The following is a 27,056-nucleotide window of genomic DNA, read 5'->3' as shown; positions in this document are numbered from 1 at the left end:
GCCAGGCAATCATCAGAGGCTTTTTTTTTTAACTTTTAAAAGCATTTTTTCAGCTGAAGAAAAAATGCTTTTAAAAGTAAAAAAAACCTCTGATGATCACATGGCTCAGCTGGGCATGTGGGGGGGGGAGGGGGAGGAAGGGGGGACAGAGATTTTTGCCCCAAACCACCTACCATCACTACTGGATCAGGCGATCTGGTCCGAACTGGGGGCATTTCACCCCTGGGGTCAACCTATTCCCCAAAGTGCCTGAGAGCAGTAAAAGAAGTAACAGAGGGAGACTTATCAAAACCAAATCCTTCCTAGAATTGAGACAGCCCCTGTCCGTGAAACCAATCAATCAGTGGAACAGCTTGCCTCCACAATTTGTGGGTATTCCAGCAATGGGATTTTTAAAGAGGAGACTGGACATTCTGTTTGTCCAGAATAGTATAGGGTCTCCTGCTTAGAGAGGTGGTCCCTTCCAACTCCTATTCCATAATTCAGTTTGAACTTCATAAACTTTTAGGACTTTTCGCACGTAGCGAAACTTCACAAGTTTCACATTTCACTTGGCTCAGTTGCTGGGAGTCGAAAACGACTTGACAGCATGTAATCAGCCAAAACATCTTGCAGATGCCTTAGGCAGAAACGGGACAAGCCTGTTTTTCGACCTCCTAGGATGAGATGGCGGTCAGATAGGCAGCATCTGCGATTAGAAAGCCCGCAGTACGAGTGCGCCATCTGTTGGAGCTAAAAGGAACTGAAACCACTGTATTGCTAGACAGGCTGGTAGGAGAGGAGAAGCGCAGGCGAACTTCCTCTTCCGGATCGCTCATGGGTGGAAGGTGATGTGCAGAGTGTTATTTGTGCTCATCCCAGGATAGAAACAGTAGCTGGAAGGTGAGTTGACATGTCGGAGGGAAAGCCGGGAGCAAGTCGGGCTGTTTGGTTCGGGGTGCTGCCAGCCAATGCATATTTATGATGGTCACAATATCCCACCATCATGAGCCCCATTTTTGACCTTCCCAGCTAGTTTCTCATAGGCAAAGTAAGCGACGATGCCGGCAGGAAATTGCAAGCCACAGTCATATGAAATTGCCTTTAGCAACCCACAGTGGTTTGCTTAACAACTGCAGAGGAACAGCTGTAAACTGGCAGTCATGTGACACCGATCGGGCTGCTTAGTGACACAGATGCCAGTCCCAAATGTGAGGACTACTTGAATGGGGATGTCACCAGAAGGATTGTGGACAGTAGGACAGTATTTTCTGTCCTTATTTGGCGCTGAGGACTTCCATAGGTATAACTGGTGTTTCAAATTTTGCAGAGGCTTTAGGCATCATTTTATCAATTAAAGCCCCCACATCTCTAAAATTAACTCAGAAATGTTGGAATTTAACCATCTTGAGACATTTTTCAGGCTGAAACACATGGATTGCCACCTATGTACATTTGTAGATCTCTGTACTTGTATTTCTCCTCTGTAGACATATATCTATAATTGTATAATCTATCCCCAGCACTTCCAGATATGCAGCCATGTGAAAAAGAGAGTATATTCTCTTTGAGTTTTATGGTTTTACATATCAGAATACAGTGAAAATCATCCTGTGCTTAGCAATTCTCAAAGGTGGATAAACACAACCTCAGATGAACAATAACACTTGACATGTCACCATTTATTCTACAAAAAGAAAGCCAAAATAGAGAAGCTATGTGTGAAAGCCTAACACTTTATGATGTGGTATAGGGTTTCCTGCCTAAGTAGGGAGTCAGACTAGTAGACCTCCAAGTTCCCTTCCAACTACTATTCTATTCTATTCTATTCTATTCTATTCTATTCTATTCTATTCTATTCTATTCTATTCTATTCTAGCCAACTTCAGTAGCAGTAACTTCAAGTAATTGTTTTCTGTATGACTTGGCTGCTACTTCGCCTCTTCATACCTATGGAAGCAGTAAGGGTGTCCTTAGTTTTTCACAGTTTTTCACTTCTCTATTTTGGCTTTCTTTTTGAAAAAAAAAATGACATGGGTGTAATATGTCATGTGTTATTGTTCATCTGAGGTTATATATACCCATTTTTAAGAAGAACTAAGGACCAGATGATTTTTACTGTGATAATATGTAAAATCATAGAACTCAAAGAAGGGTCTCTGGTGGCTCAGCAGACTAAGTCTGTCTGTTATTAACACAGCTGCTTGCAATTACTGCAAGTTCAAGTCCCACCAGGCCCAAGGTTGACTCAGCCTTCCATCCTTTATATCAGGGGTGTCCAAACTTGGTCCCTTTAAGACTTTTGGACTTCAACTCCCAGAGTTCCTCAGCCAGCTTTGCTGGCTGAGGGACTCTGGGAATTGAAGTCCAAAAGTCTTAAAGGGACCAAGTTTGGACACCCCTGCTTTATATGGTAGGTAAAATGAGGACCCAGATTGTTGGGGGCAATAAAGTTGACTTTGTATATAATATACAAATGGATGAAGACTATTGCTTAACACAGTGTAAGCCGCCCTGAGTCTTCGGAGAAGGGTGGGATATAAATTTTTTTAAAAAAAGGTGTTCCTTCTTTTTCATATGACTGTATTTGATTATAACCCTTTGCAGGGCTCAGAATTTGTGACTGACCCAAGTCAACAAGTGAATTTAATGAATGAATGGATATTTAACTTGGATCTTGGTAGTCAAATGAATCATAATTAATGTAAGAGGTTATAGAATAGAATAGAATAGAATAGAATAGAATAGAATAGAATAGAATAGAATAGAATAGAATAGAATAGAATAGAATAGAATAGAATAGAATAGAAGAATAGAAATTTTTATTGGCCAAGTGTGATTGGACACACAAGGAATTTGTCTTGGTGCATATGCTATCAGTGTACATAAAAGAAAAGATACCTTCATCAAGGTACAATATTTACAACACAAATGATGGTCAATATATCAATATAAATCATAAGGATTGCCAGCAACAAAGTTACAGTCATACAGTCACAAGTGGAAAGAGATTGGTGATAGGAACGATGAGAAGATTAATAGTAGTGCAGATTTAGTAAATAGAACTAAAGAAACCATTAGAGAGCATTTCACCAAGGCAGCCATCGTCGGCGCCATCTTGGGGAAGATCCACTTCTTCCCTTATTCTAGCATTGTGGCATTTTTCACATATTTTGCAACCATTTTATAAAGTTACACTTTTCTTTGAAACTTATAGACAAAAATGATGGCAATAAGAGCACTCTGGATGACTGAGAATAACAAGCGACATTGAAAAGGAAAGCAAATCAAGCCATAAATCAAAGTATTTTCCATTTCCTTCAGAAAACCACATAATTCTTCTCTGTCCTCAGCAGGTGATAGACAAAAAAGAGGAAACCAAGAAGAGATTTCAAGCTGGAAAAAATAGAGTGTGCGGAACTCAAGGATACATTACATGAAAGGTCAAGGGAGATTATTTTTCCATTTAGAAAAAGAGGGGAATATCTGGAAGTCAGTGGGAAGAAAAAGATCAATTGGATAGTCACCTAGGGCAGACACTAATGCAGGCCTCGCTCTGGGAGGAAGAACATTACCACTAAATCAAAGCATCACTAAACAAAGGATCATCCATATTTTTGACCTCCTCAGGAATATTGATTGTCCAGGAATTGGATAGTCACATAGTATGCTGTGCTGCTCACATATAGACACATAACTGTGGTTTAGTGGGTTTATTAATATTTCCCTGCAACTCCCTTCACCAAAAACCCAGAACTGTCCCAATTAAGTCCAGCGACAAGCAGACCAATGCAATGGCCAATGAGTACATAAGGCACCTGAACGTTTCCCCATCAAAATAAACATACCAAGCAAAATTAAATCCACAATACAAGAGGGTTCACGAGGCAAGAAAAGTCCAGAGTTCAAAGGCACAATCCAAATCAAGGCACAGTGACAATGGAAAGTGAGGCAAAAGTCACACCAACCAGAAAACACACAGATAGGAAATGAACACATTCCCAGCATCACTTCCATCTTTGTGCTGTGCTAAATAGCAAGCTTCCTTTGCAGCCCTTAAAGAAGGGTGAGGCTTTCTCTTCATGAGTAATCTGTCTGATCTCTGTTCATGGTTTTTCTCTGCCTTGGATTAGGTGCAGAAGGCAGTTCCTCCTCACTGACTGGCTGCAGCTGCATGCTTTCCCCACTCAAAGCCTCAGGACTCCTGCTGCAGCTATGCTTCAGCCAAATCTTTCTCAGATGACTGATTGGAGCCATAGACCAACTCCCTTCCAGATGTGGCTGGAACTGGTTCATCTTCCTCCGAACTGACATCTGAAGAGTGATCTGGGAAAGCATCTGGAGGACTCATCACAGGCAGACAGTAATACAGGCCTAGAACTGGAGGAAGAAAACAGTAGCTGCAATCAAAGCAAAACTAAATGAAGGATCACACAAATTTTTGACCTCCTCAATAATATCAGTGGTGGAAAAGTTCCATAGATGTGCCTATTGGGGGGAAAGCACAGATTGCAAATCACAACTTACTATGCACAAGAGGATTCACGTTGGAAAAAAGCCATACTAATACTATGAATGTGACAAAAGCTTTCCTCAGAATACTTCTCTTGTGGTTCATAGAAAGACCCACACAGGACTGATGCCCTATAACTGCTCCAAATGTGGTAAAATCTTTTGCAAGCATGGCAACTTGGTGATACATCAGAGAACTCACGCCAGGGAGAAACCATGTGAGTGTCCAGTTTGTGGGAAAAGTTTCATTGCAAAATCCCACCTGGTGATACACCAGAGGACTCATATAGGAGAGAAACCTTTTGAATGTCTTGATTGTGGGAAACGTTTTGGTAACAATTCCAGCTTGGTGACACACCAGAGGATTCACACAGGAGAGAAACCCTTTCAGTGTCATGATTGTGGAAAAAGTTTCAGTCAGAATTCCAACCTGGTGATACATCAGCGGATTCACACAGGAGAAAAGCCCTTTGAATGTCCCAATTGTGGGAAAAGTTTTGTTCATAATTCCCACCTGATAAAACACCAGAGGACTCACACAGGAGAGAAACCCTTTGAATGTCCTGAATGTGGGAAAAGTTTTAGTCAGAATTCTGACCTGGTGAGCCATCAGAGAACTCACACAGGAGAGAAACCCTTTCAATGTTCTGATTGTGGAAAACATTTCAGTCACAATTCCAGTCTGGTGATACACCAGAGGACTCACACAGAAGAGAAACCATTTGAATGTCCTGATTGTGGAGACAGTTTCAGTCAGAATGATCTTTTGGTGAACCATCGGAGGACTCACAAAGGAGAGAAATTGTATGAGTGCCCTGATTGTGGTAAAAGATTCAGTTACCATTTTAACCTGGTGAACCATCAGAGGACTCATACAGGAGAGAAACCGTATGAGTGTCCACATTGTGGGAAAAGTTTCAGTTACCATTGTAACCTGGTGATACACCAGAGGACTCACACAGGAGAGAAACCATATGAATGTCCAGAGTGTGGGAAAAGTTTCAGTCAGAATTCTAACCTTGTGATACACCAGAGGACTCACACAGGAGAGAAACCCTTTGAATGTCCTAATTGTGGGAAGCATTTCAGTCAGAATTCCCAACTACTGATACATCAGAGGACTCACACAGGAGAAAAACCATTTGAATGTCCTGATTGTGGGAAAAGTTTCAGGAAGAATTCTGACCTGGTGAACCACCAGAGGACTCACACAGGAGAGAAACCATATGAGTGTCCAATTTGTGGGAAAAGTTTCAGGAAGAATTCCAACCTGGTGAACCACCAGAGGACTCACACAGGGGAGAAACCCTTTGAATGTCTTGATTGTGGGAAAAGTTTCAGTTACCGTTCTAATCTTGTGAACCACCAGAAGACTCACACAGGGGAGAAACCCTTTGAATGCCTTGATTGTGGGAAAAGTTTCAGTTACCGTTCTAATCTTGTGAACCACCAGAGGACTCACACAGGGGAGAAACCCTTTGAATGTCCTGATTGTGGGAAACATTTCAGTCTCAATTCCAGTCTAGTAATACACCAGAGGACTCACACAGGAGAGAAACCCTTTGAATGTCTTGACTGTGGGAAATGTTTTAGTCAGAATTCCCACCTGATGGTACATCAGAGGTCTCACACAGGAGAAAAACCCTTTGAATGTCCTGAATGTGGGAAAAGTTTCAGTCAGAATTCACACTTGGTGATACACCAGAGGACTCACACAGGAGAGAAACCGTATGAATGTCCAGAATGTGGGAAAAGTTTCAGTTATGCTTCAGTGCTTGGGAAACACCAGAGGACACATACAGGAGAGAAACCATAAAAGTATCCAGATTGTGGGAATGATTTCCGTATTAGGCCTAACATTATCAGCCATGTACCTTTATACACAAGGGAAACATTTCAAATGTCCAGCCTGTAGTCTTTCAGAAGTAAATCACCTCTTATTGCACACAAGGTAATCCACATGAGGCAAAAGTTGTGTTTAGAGAAGGCTTGCATTTCCTTTCTGATCTCCTATTGGGAGATGAATGGCCAGAATTCTGTCCTGATTCTTTTTAGTCAATACATCTCAGGAGCTGGTGGAGAGAGAGAAAAATGGGAAATGGTAGGTCTGTTAAAAGCTAACTACCTGTTTCTGGTAATTGGCAGATGTTGCTGGATATTCCCTTTTGCAGACCCTGTGAAATTACTGCAAAGAGCCTTTTGGGTGGTCTTTTTTGTTCATTGATTATGGAATTCCCACATTTCAGCCTTCTATCGAGGTGTCCTCTACATTTTGGGCCCCAGAATTCCCTAGCCAGCATACAAGTAGTTCTCGAGATACAACCGTAATAGGGCCTGCCAGTTACGGTTGAGATCCTGCTTTACTTAATTAACCCTACCCCCTGCTCTTATTGATTTAGTTAAACGAATGTGCGAGTTATGAAGCGGAACACTGGCTACCTCCAGTTTGGGGAAAACCCTTGGAGGAGGGGCGAAGGGCCAGGCTTGCCTTCCAAAGGCCTCCTCTACCCCAAACTTTGGGTCCCTCCCTGACAGAGTCCCCTTAGGCCTGTTACTCCCACACAGTGTCCCCCAGGCTTTCCCAAATAGGACTCACCAGGCCTCTGCCACAGGGCCCCCATTGGCTTTTTTCCTCTCCTGCTGGGTCCCTGAAGTCCTTAGCCCTGACTGCCACCCCACCAGGCCTCACACTTTCGTCCACCTTATCATTTGAAGATCTCTGAAACTCATGTTGGGGAAGGAGGACGGGACACGTATCTCTGGCCTTCATGACTTTGTCCTGGAAGCAGCCGTTATTTTCAATGTTCCTGTGGCCATGGAATGGACTTGTGGAAGTGGCTGCCATTTTGCCACACCAACTTCAGGGCCAAAATGGTGGCTGCTTCTGGGACATGGTCATGAGGGACAGGGAAAAACTGCTTTTTTTTTTTGTACCTTAACACTTTAGACCACATTGAGGAATTGTGGATGCCCTGAAAATGTTGGCTGCCTCCAGGAGATCTTCAAAGGTGGGATGGGTGAAGGATGTGTGGGTAGTAGGCCCAAGGCCTAGGTAAAAAAGCAATGTAAAATTTCATGTGTAAAGGCCGTTCCGCCTTGCAGAACAACCTTATGGAGACGACCTCAATATTGAGTTGAGGAGAAAAGGGATCATGGTTTTGATCACAGGGTCTCCGGATTTATTAGCAACTCATGGGTGCTCTTGATGATAGCAACACTAAGATGCTGCCATATTTGTGGCATTCCCCCTTGGTGGCAGCAATGTGAGAAAAGGAATGTACAGCGGAAAATGTTTCATTTTTAAAAATGCATCGTGTAAGAACTACCAATAACTTTTTACAAGGAAAAAAGGGGTATTGTCAGTGTTGCTGTGAACATTATGGCAAGGCAAAGACACTTATAGTTGCCTCAAACTGCGTGATGAGTAGCGAATAAGTTTATTAATAAATACATTTAATAATAAAAGGTGATGTAAAATCTTTTTCTCAACTCTTGCTCAGTGGAGAGATCCCCATCCATATGGTTTCTTACTCACTACAATTATTAAACTACCTGCAATCTATAATCTTTTTCGCTGATCTATTGAAGGCATCCTACGCTGGAATTCTTTCCCTCTGTGAAAATCATATGTTAAAAAACAGTATTTCTGGGTGGGGCAGGAGGGAAAAAAACCTCCATCTTTGTAGTTGTTCCCCTTTTTGGCCAGTATAAGCAAAACTTTGCCAAATTCCACAGGTGCCAACTGCAAGGCTTTCCATTTCTTCCTTCTGGAGTGTGAAATCTTCCTGTTAGCTGCCTTTAAGGGTGATGCCCAACAATCCTTGGTTTATGTGCGAATGTACAATCCCCAAACCTTTGTCAGGTGTGTCAGAAGAGAATCTTGCTGAGGGAACATACAATCTCTTTCCACCAGGCAAAATTACAGGTAGTCCTCAACTTATGACCACAATTGAGCCCTACATATTTGTTGTTAAATGACACACATTTGTTAAGTGAGTTATACCCCATCTTATGACCTTCCTTGCCACAGTGAATCACTGCAGTTGATAATTTAGCAATATGGTTGTTAAGTGAATATGGCTTCCCCATTGATTTGGCTAGTTAAATGGTTGCAAAAGGGGATCACCTGACCTTGGGGCACAGCAAGGTCATAAGTATGAACCAGTTGCCAAGCATCTGAATTTTGATCAGTGTTCATAGAGATGCTACCATGGTTGTAAGTGTGGAAAATAGTCATAAGTCACTTTTTTTCCAGTGTTGTCGTAACTCTGACCGATCACTAAATGAACTTGTAAGTGATGGACTGCCTGTATTAGCTTAGTTCCTTTTCAGATACACTGTTAAGGTCTTAACATCTGGGTAGCTTTTCGATGACCAGGATTAAACCAACATGGGAAATGCAGGTAATGCTCGATTTACAACTGTAACTTAGCCTGCAGTTACAGTCCTAAGTCACGATAGTCATTAATGGGTCACCACACAATGTGCCCAATTCTACAACCTATTTTATGGCAGTTAAGTGCATGCAACAATGGTAAAACAAACACTGCAGTTGTTAAGTGAACGCTACAATCATTAAGCAAATCCATTGTTCACTAGGAATATAAGCATGGGTTTCTGGCAAAATGTAAATCATGGTCATGTGCAGGATGCTATGAAAGGCCACAACTGCAGGCTGGTTGCCAAGCTCCCAAAATGTCATGTGACCCTGGGTGGAGTTCCCCACCCCAGTCCTCAGAAGTTCAAACCTGGGTCATAAGTTGTTTTTTGAATGGTTGCTAAATGGCTAGTCGTAAGAGAAGGACTATCTGTAAATCACAGGCTTGGTCTTGTCGCAGTTCTGTATCTACCATCCGCACAGCTATAGAATAGCAATATTTGCAAGAGGGATCTTGGGATCCTAGTGGACAATCACTTAAATGTAAGCCAGCAGTGTGTGGCAGCTGTTAAGAGAGCTAAGGCAATGGTAGGATGCAGTAACAGGGAAAGAATCAAGATCACATGAAGTATTAGTATCACTTTATGAAACCTTAGTAAGACCACCTTTGGAATATTGCATCCAGGGTGGTTTTGGTTTTTTTTAAATACAAATAATACAAACTTAGCACATATACATCTAAATACAAAAAAAGAAAGACGACAGAAAAAAAGAAATATTACAGTGCACCCCTAACTCTTGGAGACCATTCCCGCCACTTATATTTCTACGTCTATAACAACTAAAAGATATACAATATATTCCGATTCTGCCCTTATCTCCTCCAAAACAACATATATTCTTGAGTAGGTTTATTCCCTTTGCCTTCCACCAACATTGATTTTATAAAATCCCCCCCCCTATTTCATTATAACTGTTTGCTTTGATCATCCCTTTTTTAAATTTAATTTCTGTTTTTAGTTTATCATTTATTGCCATACTCCTGGGCTGCAGTAACAGGAGTATAGAATCAAAATCACATGAAGTATTAGTATCGCTTTATAAAACCTCAGTGAGGCCACGCTTGGAATATTGCATCCAGTTTTAGTCACCGTGATATAAAAAAGATTTTGAGACATTGGGAAAAGTGCGCAGAAAAGAGCAACAAAGATATAGGGGACCGGAGGCTAAAATATCCGATGAGCGATTGCAGGAACTGGATATGTGTAATTTAATGCAGAAAATGGCTAAGGGAGACATGACAGCAGTCTTTCAATAATTGAGGGGCTGACACAGAAAAGAGGGGGCACTCCCCAAAGTGCCTGAAAGTAGGACAAAAAGTAACAGAGGGAGAATTATTTTTTTTAAAAAAAGCCGACCTAGAATTAAGAAGAAATTGTCAGTGAGAACAATTAATCAGGGGAACAAATTGCAACCGCCACTTGTGGGTGCTCCATCAGTGGAGGCTTTCAAGAGGAGACTGGATAGCCATTTGTCCGGAATGGTATAGTGTCCCCTGCTTGGAGAGTTGGTCCCTTCCAACTCTTCCTCTGTAATTCTGTAAGAACTTCATAAACATTTAGGACTCAGCATGTAGCTAATCTTCAGAAGTGTTAAGTCCTCGCAGTTACGACTCCGTCCAGCCATACAGAGAAAGACGCTTAAGTAGCTTCTTCACATTTCACTATTTTACTTGGCTCTGTTGCAAAGATAGGTTGCTAGGAGTCTCAAACAACTTGATAGCATATAATCAGTGACAACATCTTGCACACGCCTTAGGCAGAGACGAGACAAGCGTGTTTTTTTGCCTCCTGTGGGCAGATGGCGCTCACCTCTGCGCCTACAAAGCCGTCAATACAACAGCTGCATCTGTGGTTGATCTTAAAGGAGTTAAAACCATCAAGTACTATATTGCTAGACAGGATGGGGGGGGAAAAAAGGAGAAGCGCTGACGAACTTCCTCTTCCGGATGACTCATGGGAGGAAGGTGGCGTGCGGAGTAGTATTTGTTCTCTTTCAAGGATCGAAGCAGCCGCTGGAAGGTGAGTTGAGAGGAAGTCGGAGGGGAGGCCGGGAGCAAGTTGAGCTGTTTGGTTCGGGTGTGGCAACCGGTGTACATTTCTGATGGTCGCAACATCCCACCAACATGATCCCCATTTGTGACCTTCCCAGCTAGTTTCTCATAGGCAAAGTCGGTGGGGATACTGGGCCGAAGTTGCAAGTCGCAGCCATTTGAAGTTGCATCACCCAGAGTGATTTGCGTAACAAATGCAGAGGAATAAGTTGTAAATTGGCGCCCTCAGCAGGTGACGTGCTTAATGATCGGGCTGCTTAGTGACGAAAGTGCCAGTCCCAATTGTAGTGAGGACTACTTGCATTGGGATGTCACCAGAGGGTTTTGGACAGTATTTTCTGCCCTTAAGCAGTTTTCCGTGGGCATCATTTCATGAGTTAAAGCCCCACATCTCTAAAATTAGCTCAGAAGGTTTGACTGTTTGGGGACATTTTTTTAAACAGAAAACACATGGATTTTCCACATATATACATTTTAGCTGTGTGTATTTTTATTTCTGTATATCTATAATTGTATAATCTATCCCCAGCACTTCCAGATATGCAGTCATGTGAAAAAGAAAGTATACCCTCTTTGAGTTCTATGGTTCTACATCAGAGCATAGTAAAAATAATCTGGTCTTTAGAAATCTTAAAGTAGGCAAATACAACCTCAGATGAACAACAACGCCTGCCATATTACATGTCATAAGGTATTTTACAAAAAGGAAGCCAAAATGGAGAAGCCATGTGTGAAAAACTAGCACTTTGTGATTCAGTATCTTGAAAAGCCAGTTTTAGCAGCAATAACTTGAAGTAATTGTTTTCTGTATGATTTTATCAATCGCTCGCATTGTTGTGGAGGAGAAATTTTGGCCCACTTTTCTTTACATTACTGCAGTTCATTGAGGTTTGTAGGCATTTGTTTATGCACAATTCTCTTGAGGCCCCACCATAGCCTTTCAATCTGGTTGAGGCCGGGATTTTGACTGCAATTGCAACACAATTCTTTTCCTTTTCAACCATTCAGATGTAGATTTGCTGGTGATCATTGTCCCATTGTGTAATCCAATGGGACAATGGGTAGTCCCATTGTGTAATCTTTAGCTGTTGGACAGATGGCCTCACATTTGATTCTAGAATACTTTAGTATAGAGAAAAGGTAACTGCAAGGTTTCAGGGTCCTGTGGCTGCAAAACAAATCCAAATCATCACCCCCTTCATCACGGTGCTTAATAGTTGCTATGAGATGTTTGTGCTGATATGTTATGTTTAGTTTTTATCAAATGTGGCACTGTGCATTACAGCCACCCATCTCCATTTTGGTCTTGTCTGTGCAAAGGACAGTGTTCCAGAAGTCCTGTGATTTGTTCAGATTCAACTTTGGAAACCTCATCTGTGCTGCTATGTCCTTTTTAGAGAGAAGTAGCTTTCTCCTGGCAAACCTTTCAGATGAACCATACTTCTTTAGCCTTTGTGCAGTTGCATTGTCGTGAACTTTAAAATTTAACACGCTAAATGTGGCCTGTAGAATCTGAGATGTAACTCTTTGATTTTTTTTTTCAATTTCTCTGAACATTGCATGGTCCAACTGTAGGAAGGGAACTGCACCAAGACACTGTCAGGTCAGTAGGATCATATAGAAACTCAATAATAACAAAATCAACAACTCATAATAAGATCAGGCCAGGGGAATAAAACACTATATACAAAGAACGACCTTCCCAGAAACCATAGAAACATCAGGGCTATTAAAGAACAACAAAATATACCCGAAATAATACAAAAGCCAGGACATGCAAGGAAAGAAACTATCAAGACAATGGAAGGACAGGAAAAGCTAACAAAGGAATAACTAGCTCAAGGGAAAGAACGAAAACCTAATCAATAGCCCAAACAAATTAAGCTTTAAGCTGGGCATAAGAATTTAATCAGTAGTAGGAAGATTAGCTTAGGGCAAAGAATAATAATAAAGTCCTGAGAAAGAACAGGAACACCAAAAACCAAACCCTACCACACATTGAGTAAATCTAGGAAACTAAGAAAACACACAACTAAGAGGTAACATACAAAAGCCTAAAAGAAATAAAGAACTTCTAAAGGGAAAAAGGTATAAAAATGTACGTATAACGATGTCAGCTCACCCAGGAACGCTGGGACTTGCAATCGCCAGACCCATCTTCCTGAAAAATAACGGAAACCTCGCTTTCACGCTTTGATCTCAGTTACTTTTGCTACGCTGGCAACGCTTCGCTATGCTAGTGACGCTCTCCCAGCTGGGAAATTCAAATCTGCGGGGTGGGTGGGAGGAAACCCTGGCAAATACAACATAACCTTGGGATGAATTTTCTGGGAGTTCCATTTCTAGGAAGATTGGCAGCTGTCTTGAATTTTTACTACTTCTGAATAATCTTCCTCACTGTAGAATGATGGATTTTAAATTATTTGGAAATGGCCTTATAAACCTTCCCAGATTGATGGGCAGCAATAATTCCTTCCTTAAAAATACATCCATTGATGTATTTACATTTTGGCATTGAATTAACACACACCTTAATGCTGGAGACTATATATATGCGTTTCCATTTCTGCAATGGCAGTGTACTGTCTGTATCAAGTCTCTTTTAAATATATATAGTTTTATACACACCATAATTATAACCATTTTTCTGGGAGCACGAAGCTGAAGCCTGAAGATGACGAATGAGACTTCGTCGAAACGTCGCCAAGACACTTCCAATTTTACGCGGGAGAAAACCCGAATAATATATATGCAGGTTTTGGTATGTTCGGCTCTTTTCCCATGTAAGATTGGAAGTGTTTAGGCAATGTTTCGATGAGATCTCACTCATCATCTTCAGGCTTTGGCTTTGTTCTTATGTGAGCAAAGTGTGGATTTTAACTGCTGTTTCTCTATAAATACTGGTGGGGGGGTGTTTTTTGAATTGCAGGCCTAGCTGTTGCAAGCTGATTGGTTGGCTGTGTTGCTACATATTGATTGGTTAATGGAGTTTTTTGACTTTATTTATAGAGAATTTATAGAGAATTAGAGAATTTATAGAGAATTTATAGAGGATATTTATAGAGGATATATTTATAGAGAAACAGCAGTTAAAATCCACACTTTGCTCACATAAGAACAAAGCCAAAGCCTGAAAATGATGAGTGAGATCTCATATATATATATTATATATGTATTTGTTTTCTGAGGTTTTCACGGGTGTTTGTATGTAGGTCTTTGGTTAGTCGGGTTTTGTCCCATATAAAATTGGAAGTGTCTTGGCGACGTAAATATCCACCATCCTAAGAAACCCCAAAGACAAAATTGAGTTAGAAAATCAAGGAATATATGAAATCCCATGTACCACCTGCAGCACCATATACATCGGACAAACCAACAGAAGAATACGTGCATGCATTGAAGAACATAAGAACTCAAGTCAAAAAAGAGGAACCAACTTCTTCCCTGGTCCAACACCTTAAAGCCACAGGACATAAAATTGATTTTAAAAATACCAGAACTATTGCCAAAACTGAACACTTTAACAACAGAATAATCAGAGAAGCCATCGAGAGAGAAAAACGCCCACACAGCATGAATAAACGAGATGATACCTCCAGCCTACCAGCCATTTGGAAACCCGCCCTTATCAACAAACGAGTCCCTAACATGAAGAATGACGCAAGACCCACACTCACGAGTGCCACTCAGCATGTCGTCACCACATATCCACGTAGAAAGCAAACTCAAACCCACACCGATGATGAAGCACGACCATGGACCAGAAGCCAGACCGCAGCTGCATCATTAGCCTTTTCAAACCCCTCCAATCCATACACGCAGCAGACGTGACACCCACCATGAAGATGTAGCATGACCATGAACGCAAAGCCAAACAGCAGCAATGCAGCTCACCAACTCAAATCCCCCTGCATCTCAGACCAACCTGTGCACAACCAAGCCCCCCCCAAACAACACACCCCCACCCAATCAGAACATACCTCCACCCAATCAGAAAACAGCCAAGCTCCCAACCAATCAGTTCAAACCCCCATTAGCAGTTAAAAGGAAGAAACAGCTGCGATGACACATTTCTCCTAGAAGCACGAAGTTGTAAACACCTAGCCTGATGGTGACGAATGGGATTTCATTGAAACGTCGCCAAGACACTTCCAATTTTACACGGGAGAAAACCCAAATAACCAAAGACCTATATATATACACACACACTTTTATTTTATTGATTGTCCTTAATTATAAATTACTAACTTCTACTTCTAATAGGTCCCAAGTTAAATAGTACTCTGTTTCCTCTTTATCCTTAATTTTCATCGTTAACCTGTCCATTTCGGAAGAGCCTAATATTTTCTTTATTACTATTTTCATCTATAGGTATATTTTTGGGTTTCCAATTTTGTGCGTACATACGATTATTCTCGCTGCTGTTATCACATGTAATATTAAATATGTAATTCTTTTATTATATTTTCCCAGTAATATACCTAGCAAGAACAATTTTAGTTTTAAATCTATTTGTTGCATTGTCATTTCTTCTAACCACCTTTTTATCTTTAACCAATATTTTTTTTGCTATTGGACAGGTCCACTACATATGGTAATAGGAACCCAGTATCTGTTTACATTTCCAGCACTCTGGTGATATGTTTTGGAACATCTTTGCCATTCTTGCTGGTGGCAAATGCCATCTCTAGAACATTTTGAAAAAAAATTTCTTTATATGTTGTTGACATCATTAGTTTGTAGTTTCTTTCCCAAAGTTTTTGTCAATTGTCTAATTCTATAGTATGTCCAAAATTTTTGGCCCATCATAATTTCTTTTACATGTTCTTTTTCCATTTTAAAATTCAATAAGTAGCTTTTATAGATGTAGTCACACTTGCTGATGATAATTGATCAAGAGCACTTGATTAGCAGCACTGGGCTGCTACTTCGCCTCTTCATACCTATAGAAGTAAGAGTGTTTTCAGTTTTTTAGTTTTTCGCGTCTCCATTTTGCCTTTCTTTTTGTAAAAAAAAATGATGACATGGGCGTAATATGCCATGTGTTCTTGTTCATCTGAGGTTGTATTTGCCTACATTTAAGAACTGCTAAGGACCAGATGATTTTTACTATGTCCTGATACGTAAAAACGACAGAACTCAAAGAAGGTCTTCTTTCTTTTTCACATGACTGTATTTGATGACAACCCTTTGCAGGGCTTAGAATTTGTGACTGACCCAAGACAACAAGTGAATTTCATGCATGAATGGATATTTGAACTTGGATCTCGGAAGTCAAATGATTCATAATTAATGTAAGAGGTTATTCTAGCATTGTGGCATGTTTGCTTTTCATTGTAATGTATATAGATAGTCCTCAACTTATGACATAATGGAGCCTGCCCATTCATGTCAGAAGTCAAGGACTACATTAAATTAAGCACCTAACTAACAACCTCCCTGTTCCTTTCTTTCCCCAATGCATCTGTTATTGTGGGCACAGGCACTCCCAGTAGGCCTCCCCCACCAGCACCTAGGATATCCCATGCTCTGCCTCCTGTCCCTTGGTTTCCCCAAAGGCCTCCTCCAAACTCCATCCCATCACAATTTGCTTACTTACATATTGATGAGGTCAGAGTAGATTACCCATCTCTTAGGCCTTTCCTTCCTAAAACAGGGTCCCTGTAATCCTTTGGTCTAAGTCCAGCCAACCAGGCCTCCTCTGTATCTCTTGAAGATCTCTGAACCTTACCTTAGGGAAGGAGGGTAGAACGCACATCAGTGGGCTGCATGATTGTATCATAGAAGCAGTATTATTTTCAGTGTGCCTGTTATTTGTCCCTGGGCCATGTGGTGGACTTGTGGAAACAGCTGCTATTTTGCCATGACTGCCTCAGGGCCAAAATGGCAGCTGTTTCTGAGTCATTGTCCTGCAGGAGAGGGACAAGCTGCACTTTATTTCTACTTTAACACTGCAGACTGCATTAAAGAATTGTAGGTGCACTGAAAACCGTACCCCAACCCTAACCCTCTAGGAAATCCCATGCTCTGCCGCCTGCTGCTTGGTTTCCACAAAGCCCCATGGATCTCCATACTCCACCCCATCATCATTTGCTTACTTACATTTTGATGAGCTCAGGAAGTCAGAGTAGAGAAGACCATTCCCTTGGTGGGCCACGTGGCACAATCAAGAAGAAGAAATTCAATCTCTTTTGTTTCCATGGCAATCCTTTCGCTCCAGCCAGCATAAACTACTATGATTTCTTCTTAGCTCCGCTTGTATTTTATGCTGCTGGTGCTCAGAAGATATCATAGTGGTTTACCCTGTCTGGGGAGGAAAGGATTGGCATGGAAACAGAAGAGATCGGGTTTCTTCTTTGTTCTACCAGCATAAGACTAGAGAAAGGTTTTTAGTGCAGCTCAGAATCTGTTAAATCCAGTGAAACTCTGAACACGAGGCAACTGATAATTAACTTTATTTTTCTGATCAGAAAGCAAAACTGGGTGACCTTTTTGTCTTCCACCTTAAACAGAGCAGGCAGAGAGAAAAGCAGGCGCGCACACTAATTTTTTTTATAGTCTACAAATATTTCTTGCATAGATCATCATTGCTATAGAAACATTATTTCATATCCATTAGTTCACGAAAACCTCATGATTTTCTCAGTGCTCTGAAAACAAAGGACCTTAGAAAGGGAAAAGAATACATTTTCTGGAATATAGTCCAGAGCTTTGTTAGGGGGTGCTATCTCACATTAGTTTGCTGAGAATACACATTTTAAGTTACAAGCAAGGCAATTTGGCAATTTGGAGGCTTTATCTTTGCAGTTGGTACATTAGGTTACAATGGAGCTTCTCTCAGCAGGGAATCAAAAGTTGAGTTAGGTACACTCTATGCATGCTCTAATCCTTTCACTAGTGTAAAGCTGGCGCTGATAGAACAAAGAAGAAATCTGATCTCTTTTGTTTCCATGGCAATCCTCTCCTCCCCAGCCTAAGTAAGTGAATGGTGACAGGAGAGTGATGTTGGGGAGGAATGCCAAGAAGCAAGTATTGACAAAGCATGGCAATCTATTGGGGTCTGCGGCCTCTGAGTACTGACCGGGCAAGATGGGAGGGAAATAGGTGGGTGTTTGTGCTGCAGCATCTCTGCAGTTGGTAGTGAGGATGAAGGACCGCGGGGGCAGGGGAGAGAGGAGAGCTACAATATTTCAACTTAGAAACGGATTTGTATTTAGCATGAGGGGGTGTTGTAACTTGGAACATTCGTTGAATGGCCTATCGTACCTCAAGGATTACCTATACTACTTTTTTCCTCATCTTCTACAACTGTTTTATAAAAAATAAAACTTAAACTTTCATTTGAATCTTACAGACAAAGATGATGCCAATTTAAGCACACTGGACAACAAGCAACATTGAAAAGCAAAGCAAATTGAAGCAGAAATAAAAATATTTTCTAATTCAGAAAGCCACAAAATTCGTGGCTATTGTGGGAAAAGCACAGAGTTCAAATCACAAGAGGATCCACACTGGAGAACAGCCATATAAATACTCTGAATGTGGCAAAAGCTTTGGTCACAAGAGTTCCTTTGTGATATATAGAAGTATCCACACAGGAGAGATGCCCTACATCTGCTCCCAATGTGGTAAATGCTTTAGCAGTCATCACATCTTTGAGATACATCAGCGGACTCACACCAGGGAGAATCCATACGAGAGTCCAGATTGTGGGGAAAGTTTCATTGCAAATTCCCAGAGGAATGTGATATACCAGAGGACTCACACAGAAGAAAAACCTTTTGAATGTCCTGATGGTGGGGAAAACTTCAGTCTCAATTCCAGCCTGCTGATACAACAGAGATCGTATCCAGGAGAGAAAACGTATGAGTATCCAGATTGTGGGGAAAGTTTCAGTTATTGTTCTAGCCTTGTTATAGACCAGAGAACTCACACAGGAGAAAAACCCTTTGAATGTCCTGATTGTGGGAAATGTTTCAGTCTCAATTCCAGCCTGGTGAACCATCAGAGGACACACACAGGAGCGAAACCCTTTGAATGTTCTGATTGTGGGAAACAATTCAGTCGGAATTCCCACCTAGTGATACACCAGAGGACTCACACAGGAGAGAAACCCTTTGAATGTCCTGATTGTGGGAAAAGTTTCAGTCTCAATTCTGACCTGGTGAACCACCAGAGGACTCATACAGGAGAGAAACCTTTTGAATGTCCTGATTGTGGGAAAAGTTTTATTGCAAATTCCCATCTGGTGAAACACCAGAGGACTCATACAGGAGAGAAACCATATGAATGTCCACAGTGTGGGAAAAGTTTCAGTCAGAATTCCAACCTGGTGAACCACCTAAGGACTCACACAGGAGAGAAACCCTTTGAATGTCCTGATTGTGGGAAACATTTCCGTCAGAAATCCTCCTTGGTGTTTCACCAGAGAACTCACACAGGAGAAAAACCTTTTGAATGTCCTGATTGTGGGAAAAACTTCAGTCTCAATTCCAGCCTGCTGATACACCAGAGATCGCATACAGGAGAGAAACCATACGAGTGTCCAGATTGTGGGAAAAGTTTCAGTTGCCGTTCTAACCTGGCAAAACACCAGAGCACTCACTTAGAAGAAAAAGCATATGAGTATCCAGATTGTGGGGAGAGTATCAGTTATTGTTCTAGCCTTGTTATAGACCAGAGGACTCACACAGGAGAAAAACCCTTTGAATGTCCCGATTGTGGGAAATGTTTCAGTCTCAATTCCAGCCTGGTGAACCACCAGAAGACTCACGCAGGAGCGAAACCTTTTGAATGTCCTGATTGTGGGAAACAATTCAGTCGGAATTCCCACCTAGTGATACACCAGAGGACTCACACAGGAGAGAAACCCTTTGAATGTCCTGATTGTGGGAAAAGTTTCAGTCTCAATTCTGACCTGGTGAAGCACCAGAGGACTCACACAGGAGAGAAACCGTATGAGTGTCCAGTTTGTGGGAAAAGTTTCATTGCAAATTCCCACCTGGTGAAACATCAGAGGACTCACACAGGAGAGAAACCATATGAATGTCCACAGTGTGGGAAAAGTTTCAGTCAGAATTCCAACCTTGTGAATCATCTAAGGACTCATACAGGAGAGAAACCCTTTGAATGTCCTGATTGTGGGAAAAGTTTCAGTCAGAAGTCCTCCTTGATTTATCACCAGAGAACTCACACAGGAGAAAAACCTTTTGAATGCCCTGATTGTGGGAAAAACTTCAGTCTCAATTATAGCTTGCTGATACACCAGAGGATACATACAGGAGAGAAACCATACAAGTGTCCAGATTGTGGGAAAAGTTTCAGTTATCGCTCTACCCTGGTAAAACACCAGAAGACTCATACAAGAAAGAAACCATATGAGTGTCCAGATCAGGGGTTTGAAACTCAATTTCATTGAGGGCCGAATAAGGGTTGTGATTGATCTCAGGGGCAGCATGACCAAAGTGATCATGGCGGGCCTGGTGTCACATGGCCAGCTTGACATCGCTTGTGTTGGGGGGTGCCTGTGGTGGCCCAGGCATGGGGGATCCTTTGTCTCCAGCAGAGGAAGGTGAGACCAGGGTGAGCATCAAATCCTTATCCTCCAACAGAGCCTCACCGTTCCTCTTAGACCACGCAAAGGACCCCCGGACAGCAGTACAGGCTGCCCAGAGCCCTCAGTGCGCAAGCGCCCAGCCTGGCCCTCAAACACTGGGACCCCACAGCCCAGCCTCACTGTCGTGTCCCACTCCTCCGCTGACGGCCGGGTCAGGGAAATCCGAATCAGGCGTGCCTCTGCAGCTCTGCCAAAGTCCTAGCAAAGTCCTCAGGGCAGGCAGGAGACCAGAAAGTGACTTCAGCAAAATATGTTTAGACTTTGCCTGACTCAGAGAATGCCAGAAAGCAGGTCCTTTATATAGGCCATGGGGTGTGGCTCCATGACTCAGCACTTATCCAGGCCTGCCCCTCCCTTCCTTCTGTTGCCTCCGTCTATCAGTCTGCAGCTGTTGGCAATTGACCTCCCTCAGGCTCACATGCTGTGGAGGAGGGGGAGGGGTCTAGTTGCTCCGTTTGCCTGGGCATGGAGCCAGAGCTGGGGGCTGGAGATACTTCCTCCTCTTCAGCCTGTCTGGGCATGGAGCCAGGGCTGGGGCCGGGAGGCATACTAGGACATTCCTCCGTGTTCGGAAGCAGATAAGAAGGCCCCGGCTGTGGTGAGATTGGATGAGACACAACACTCACTTCCCCAAGAAGCCGGGCTGTGCTTACTTCCTTCTCTAGGCTCCTGCTGCTGTGCTCACCCTCCTTGGGCACGTTGCTCATGGTGTATGCAGGAGAGCAAAGTGTGTGAGTCAGAGGGAGGTCCAATCCCTCTCCATGCAAGGAGACCCAGCTTTGCAACCAAAGCATCCTTAGCAATAGGATGGAAGACCACCAGGAGAGGTCAGGAGGAGGGGACAAGGGGATGGTGAAAGGGCAACAGGGCTACTGGTGGCCAAGTGCTAAGGCAGGACATATCTAAAGCTGGCCGCAGTCAAATCCTAATGGCTGCCACCGAGTGGCAGCTCAGTGCCCGGTCGGCCTGGACTGGGCCAAGGTGCTGCCAGCCGGTGCTTTAATGTTTCCAGGGCAGACCCACAGGCCAGATCTAACCAGGTCTTTGAGATTGACACCCCTGGTCCAGATTGTGGGGAAAGTTTCAGTTATTTTTGTTTCGAATATATGTTTTATTGGTACATTTTTATTTTAAAAACAAAAAAAATTCCATGTCTATCTGAATAGCGTGTTGTCTGGGCATAATTAATTTTAAGTAAAGATACAACAATAACCATAATCATACTTGTAATCTAAACAAACATATCAATATTAATCACAAAGTAATAATACAATTAGTTTATCCATCTTGCCAAATTTGCAATACATATTTTTGTTGTTTTGTTGTTTACATTTATACCCCGCCCTTCTCCGAAGACTCAGGGCGGCTTACAGTGTATAAGGCAATAGTCTCATTCTATTTGTATATTTTTACAAAGTCAACTTTTTATTATCTTTTTAAATTCTGTTTAGTTTCTAACCTGTTTCTGTCAGTTAATCATTGGTAAAATAAATCCGATGTTAAAAAATATTCTGTTTCTTCCTTTTCTTTTATCTTAAATGTCAATCTATCCATCTTAGTACATTTAATATTTTTAATTACACTTTAATCTGTCAGGACCTCATCATTTTTCCAATGTTGTGCAAACGCTATTCTTGCTGCTGTTGCTACATGAAAAATTAAGTATGTATTCCGTTTATTATACTGTTCTGGTAATATACCCAGCAGGAATATTTCTGGTTTCAAATCTATATGTTGCTTTATCATTTTTTCTAACCAAGTGTGTATTTTAGACCAATAATTTTTTTGCCTTTGGATAGGTCCACCACATATGATAATGGAATGTGTGGGTTAAAACACAGGTGAGGAGCCAAACTTCCAGCAGCAATGTTTTATTAAGATAATGACTCAGTATAAATCAACATCCAGTTTCCAGCTAACAGCCTCTTTTAAAGGGAAATTGTCAGCCTTTAACCAATAGCTTTAAAATATTTCCTGCACTTACATGGCAGAAGGAAAAGCCTCTGCTCATGCCTGCGTGGACATAACACCCCTTCCCCCTTCCTGAAGGAAACTATACACCACAAACATAATCATCCAGATACATTGGTCTACAGCAGCTTCGCGTCGACTGGTGGCTCCTGTATTTCTGTTGGGCCCTCACATGACCACATTCTCAAAGATTCTTCAACTACATCAAATGGCTTACATATACTCTCTGCGGCCCCCTCCTGAGCATATCCCTTAGTCAGAGATGGAGAAAAGCGAGATGGACTCAGTGGCAATGGACTCTCAATAACAGGTGTTTCATTCTGCACTGCCCTCAGCCCTTCAAATACCCTTTCACTGCATTGTCGTCCCTCTTGCTCTTCTGGATTCCCATTCCGGTTTACTACTTTCAGCTCCCTAATGGCTGTCCCACTCACTCGACTCCGAAGCTGATCGATATGTCGATGCCACAGATGCCCATCCTCAAACTCCATCCGATACGAATGGGGACCCATAACTTCTGTAATCTGTGCCGGCACCCATATGGGCTGACTGGGTGTATACTAGATCATCTTGCTCAAAGGTTCTGACTGTACTTCCCCACTTGATGAGTGCTTCTGTCGAATAATCAGGATGTATTCTGTCTAAATTTGTTCTCAACCGGCGACCCATAAGTAATTCGGCTGGGCTCTTTCCAGTGGCTACACAGGGAGTGACGTGTTGGTTGAACAGATACTTATCAAGTTTCTCCTGATAGACCCTTGGACCCATTCGAGCCAATGCCCCTTTCATCATTTGCACCATTTGCTCTGCCTGCCTGTTCCTCGCGGGGTGAAATGGCGTGACAAGGCCGTGTCGTATTCCTCAGTTTACTAGGAATATCTTGAATGCCGTTGCCTAAATTGTGGCCCATTGTCTGATACCAACACATCTAGCAACCCATGTGTCGCAAACATTTTGTTTAATATTGTCACAACACTGTCTGTCATGGTTGACCACACTATGGCCACCTCCAGCCATTTGGAATACGTATCAGCAACAATTAGGAAAGACAATCCCTTTATTGGCCCTGCAAAATTAAGATATATTCTAGATCAGGGGCCTTTCGGTGTTTCCCAGTACCGTAGTGGTGCTGCAGGAGGTGCCTTGATTTTTGGCATGCTTGAAACAACCCACTCCGCAATATCTCTATCTATACTTGGCCATCACAGATAACTACGGGCCAACGCCTTCATCTTTACAATTCCAGGGTGGCCTTCATATAGAGTCTGTAATAATGATTTCCTTAGCCTTGAGGATATCAGTACCCAATTCCCCCACAATAGGCAACCCTTCTGCACCGAAAGTTCATATTGCCTTGGAATGGCTTAAACTCTACACTTTCTGTCTTTTTAGGCCATCCCCTTCACACCCAGTTTAATACTTGTATGATCGTTTGATCTTTTCTCAACTGGGTTGCCACTTCCGTGGCTGTAACAAGAACGGATGACATAGTCTCAATTAGCAATACTAACGCTGCTGGAGCTGGATCCTCCACTAGATTAGGTAGCTGACATCAGCTTAAGCCGTTAGCATGGCCCAGTTCTATGCTGGCTCGATGTATAAATTGATAACTAAATGCTGCTAAAAACTCTGTCCAATGTGTCATTCTTGGGGACAGGACCTGCAGTGTTTGCCGGTCCCCCGCAATTAGTCCCAACAGTGGCTTATGATCTGTCACTAAATCAAATCTCCTTCCATAAACATATTCATGAAATCTCTTAATTCCAGTCACAGCAGCAAATGCCACTTTATCAAGTTGGTTGTAGTTCCTCTCGGCAGATGATAGTGTCCTGGAAAAGAATGCTATTAGAGCCTCATGATTGTTTGGAAGGCGATGACTCAAAACTGCCTCAACTCCAAACGGGGATGCATCACACGTCAGGACTAACGGCAGACGTTCATTAAATTGAACTAAGACACTAACCGAGGAAATTAATTTTTGCACCTCCACAAATGCAGCTGCTTCTCGGCGCCCCCTTACCCACGGCACCTTTTTCCCCAACAGTCAATGTAGTGGTTCAGCAACAGATGCCTTTTGTTGTAAAAACACACTATAGAAATTAAGAAGGCCTGAAATTCCATCTTATTCTTTGGTGTTGGTGCAGCCTGTATTGCTTGTACTTTCTCCTTGGTGGGATGCAATCCGGACGCATCGACCAGGTATCCCAGGAACTCGACTTGATTTAATGCTACTTTAAACTTTTTCTTTAAACTTTACTTTCAGTCCAGCCTCTTGAAATCTTTGTAGCACTAGTCATAGTCATTCAATAATTCAGTTTTACTGGTAGCGGAGATGAGCACGTCATTGAAATAGGGCACAACCCCAGGGGTGGTATTTAAGAAACGTTCCATCAGGCTTTGAAACAATCCTGGGGCCACACTCACCCCAAACTGTAGGCGGTGGCAATGGAATGTCCCCCCAATGTGTTAGTTTGGGCTTTGGGAGTGGCATCATCCACCGGGAGCTGCTGATAAGCCTGGGCAAGATCTAACTTTGCGAAGATCTTATCCCCCCCAGCAAATGTAACAAATGCTGCACCACTGGTAACAGATAAGCATTATGTTGAAGAGCCCTATTCAAAGTACATTTATAATCCGCACAAATTTGGACTGACCCATCTGCTTTCACTGGCATCACAATAGGGGTCTCCCACTTGGCGTGTCCACTGGTTCCAGTATGCCTTGTTGAATCAATTTATCCAGTTGTTCATCAACCTTGGGCTTTAATGCAAATGGCACCCTCCTCGGTTTCATCCTTATTAGTGCCACCTTGGGGTCCAAACTGAAGGATTTTGGGGTACCCCTATATTCTCCCAACTTTCCGTCAAACACATCAGTGAACTCTACTCAACTCTCCAATGGTTTCTCCCTGGATTTTATGAACCCTGGTAATCTCTAACCCCAAAGCTGCAAACCAATCCAGTCTCAGGAGGTTAGGCAGTGCACCTTCAACAACAACCAATTTAAGTGGCCTGGAAAAGTCTTTATATTCTACATGGAACACTTGATAGGGATGTTATTTCCTTGATAATCTCTCAAACAAATACGACTACACATAAGCTTCTGCTTGGCTTCATGTGGCACTAATTTCTGTATCTGCCAGGATACAATCTTCTCTATAACTCAACATCCCGAACCCCACAGACCAATCTGCCTCGAAGGGCTTCATCTAAGTTGCTAAATTCACAATAAATAGCTGCTTTCCTGAGGGCCGCCATATAACAACTGATAGACTCACCCTCCGCCTGGTCCCTATGGTAAAAAGCATGTCTTTTAGCAATGCAAGATGGTCGAGGAGCATAGTGTTTCCTCAATTTGCTTGAACTTGCGCGGTATCAGCATTCCGCTCGGTATATTTGCACCAGCCGGTGACACAAAGCAGCCCCCATCTCCTGCCGCTTGAGATTTGGAGCGGTAAACGGTGACTAGTCCAGGAAGCAGCCGGATTTTGTTCTCCATTGCAGATGCCAGATAAACCCCCTGCAAGCTCTCGTCTCTTGAGGAGCCCGGCTGAAGTTTCCTGTGCCGCTTCAGCAAGCGTTCCCTGATGATCATTGGTCATCCTGGAGCAGCTCCTCCACCAGGGTGCACCCGCAAAAATACGAAGATTTCTCCACGGACCACCAAAATTTTCTCACAGACCACTGGTGACCACTGATTTATGTTGATTGCTTTTTTAGTATCCTAATATGAGCTAGCAGGGTGCGGTGGCAGCCAAAAAAGCTAATAAAATCCTTAGTTGTACATACAGAAGCATAGAATCAAAATCACATTAAGTATTAGTACCACTTTACAAAATCTAAGTAAGGCCACACCTGGAATATTGCATCCAGTTTTGGTCACCACATTACAAAAAAAGATGTCGAGACTTTGGAAAAAGTGCAAAGAAGACCAACTAAGATGATTAGAGGCCTGGAGACTAAAAGGTACGAATGAAGAATAATTGCAGGAGTGAGACATTTGTCCTTCGGGAGAAGGGCGGTATAGAAATTTAAATAATAAATAAATAAATAAATAAATAAATAATGAGATTTGCCCCATTTTATGACCTTCCTTACCTCAGTTGTTAAGTGAATCACGGTAGTTGTTAAGCTAGTTATTCTTCCGTCTTCGACATGACCTGAGTTTAACTCATAGAATCATATGACGCCTTTGACATGATCTGAGTTTAACTCATAGAATCATCTGTTACAATGTCCTTCCTGTTGAAGACTACTTCAGCTTCAATCGCAACAATTGTCATGTCCCACTCCTCCGCTGACGGCCGGGTCAGGGAAATCCGAATCAGGCTTGCCTCTGCAGCTCTGCCCAAAGTCCTAGCAAAGTCCTCAGAGCAGGCAGGAGACCAGTAAGTGACTTCAGCAAGATAAGTTCGACTTTGCCTGACTCAGAGACTGCCAGAAAGCAGATCCTTTATATAGGCATGGGTGTGGCTCCATGACTCGGCA

The 27,056-nt window shown here is 42.4% G+C and overlaps 2 protein-coding genes across 3 annotated transcripts; both read left to right on the top strand.

Moving 5' to 3' along the window:
* The first annotated feature begins 775 nt into the window (after nucleotides 1–775).
* On the top strand, nucleotides 776–6,441 carry LOC131193114 (zinc finger protein 268-like). The gene is made up of 2 exons (XM_058172968.1): nucleotides 776–882; nucleotides 3,197–6,441. Exon 2 carries the CDS (start codon nucleotides 4,619–4,621, stop codon nucleotides 6,305–6,307), a length of 1,689 nt encoding a protein of 562 aa, XP_058028951.1. The 5' UTR covers nucleotides 776–882; nucleotides 3,197–4,618; the 3' UTR covers nucleotides 6,308–6,441.
* On the top strand, nucleotides 798–22,124 carry LOC131193109 (zinc finger protein 268-like). 2 transcript variants are annotated; one of them, XM_058172953.1, is made up of 2 exons: nucleotides 798–882; nucleotides 18,337–22,124. In XM_058172953.1, exon 2 carries the CDS (start codon nucleotides 18,586–18,588, stop codon nucleotides 20,398–20,400), a length of 1,815 nt encoding a protein of 604 aa, XP_058028936.1. In that variant the 5' UTR covers nucleotides 798–882; nucleotides 18,337–18,585; the 3' UTR covers nucleotides 20,401–22,124. The 2 variants fall into 2 exon arrangements, with proteins under 2 accessions (XP_058028936.1, XP_058028935.1); XM_058172952.1 differs by lacking the exon at nucleotides 798–882 and adding an exon at nucleotides 10,818–10,950.
* The last annotated feature ends 4,932 nt before the right edge of the window (nucleotides 22,125–27,056 follow it).

Source organism: Ahaetulla prasina, chromosome 2, assembly GCF_028640845.1.
Source record: "Ahaetulla prasina isolate Xishuangbanna chromosome 2, ASM2864084v1, whole genome shotgun sequence".
NCBI lineage: Eukaryota > Metazoa > Chordata > Lepidosauria > Squamata > Colubridae > Ahaetulla > Ahaetulla prasina.
The sequence above is the reverse complement of the archived record's forward strand: the minus strand, read 5'-3'. Positions and strand labels throughout refer to the sequence as shown.

Coding starts and splice junctions, on each gene's coding strand:
- LOC131193109 (XM_058172953.1), top strand. CDS start 18,586: ATGCCCTACATCTGCTCCCAATGTGGTAAATGCTTTAGCAGTCATCAC.
- LOC131193114 (XM_058172968.1), top strand. CDS start 4,619: ATGCCCTATAACTGCTCCAAATGTGGTAAAATCTTTTGCAAGCATGGC.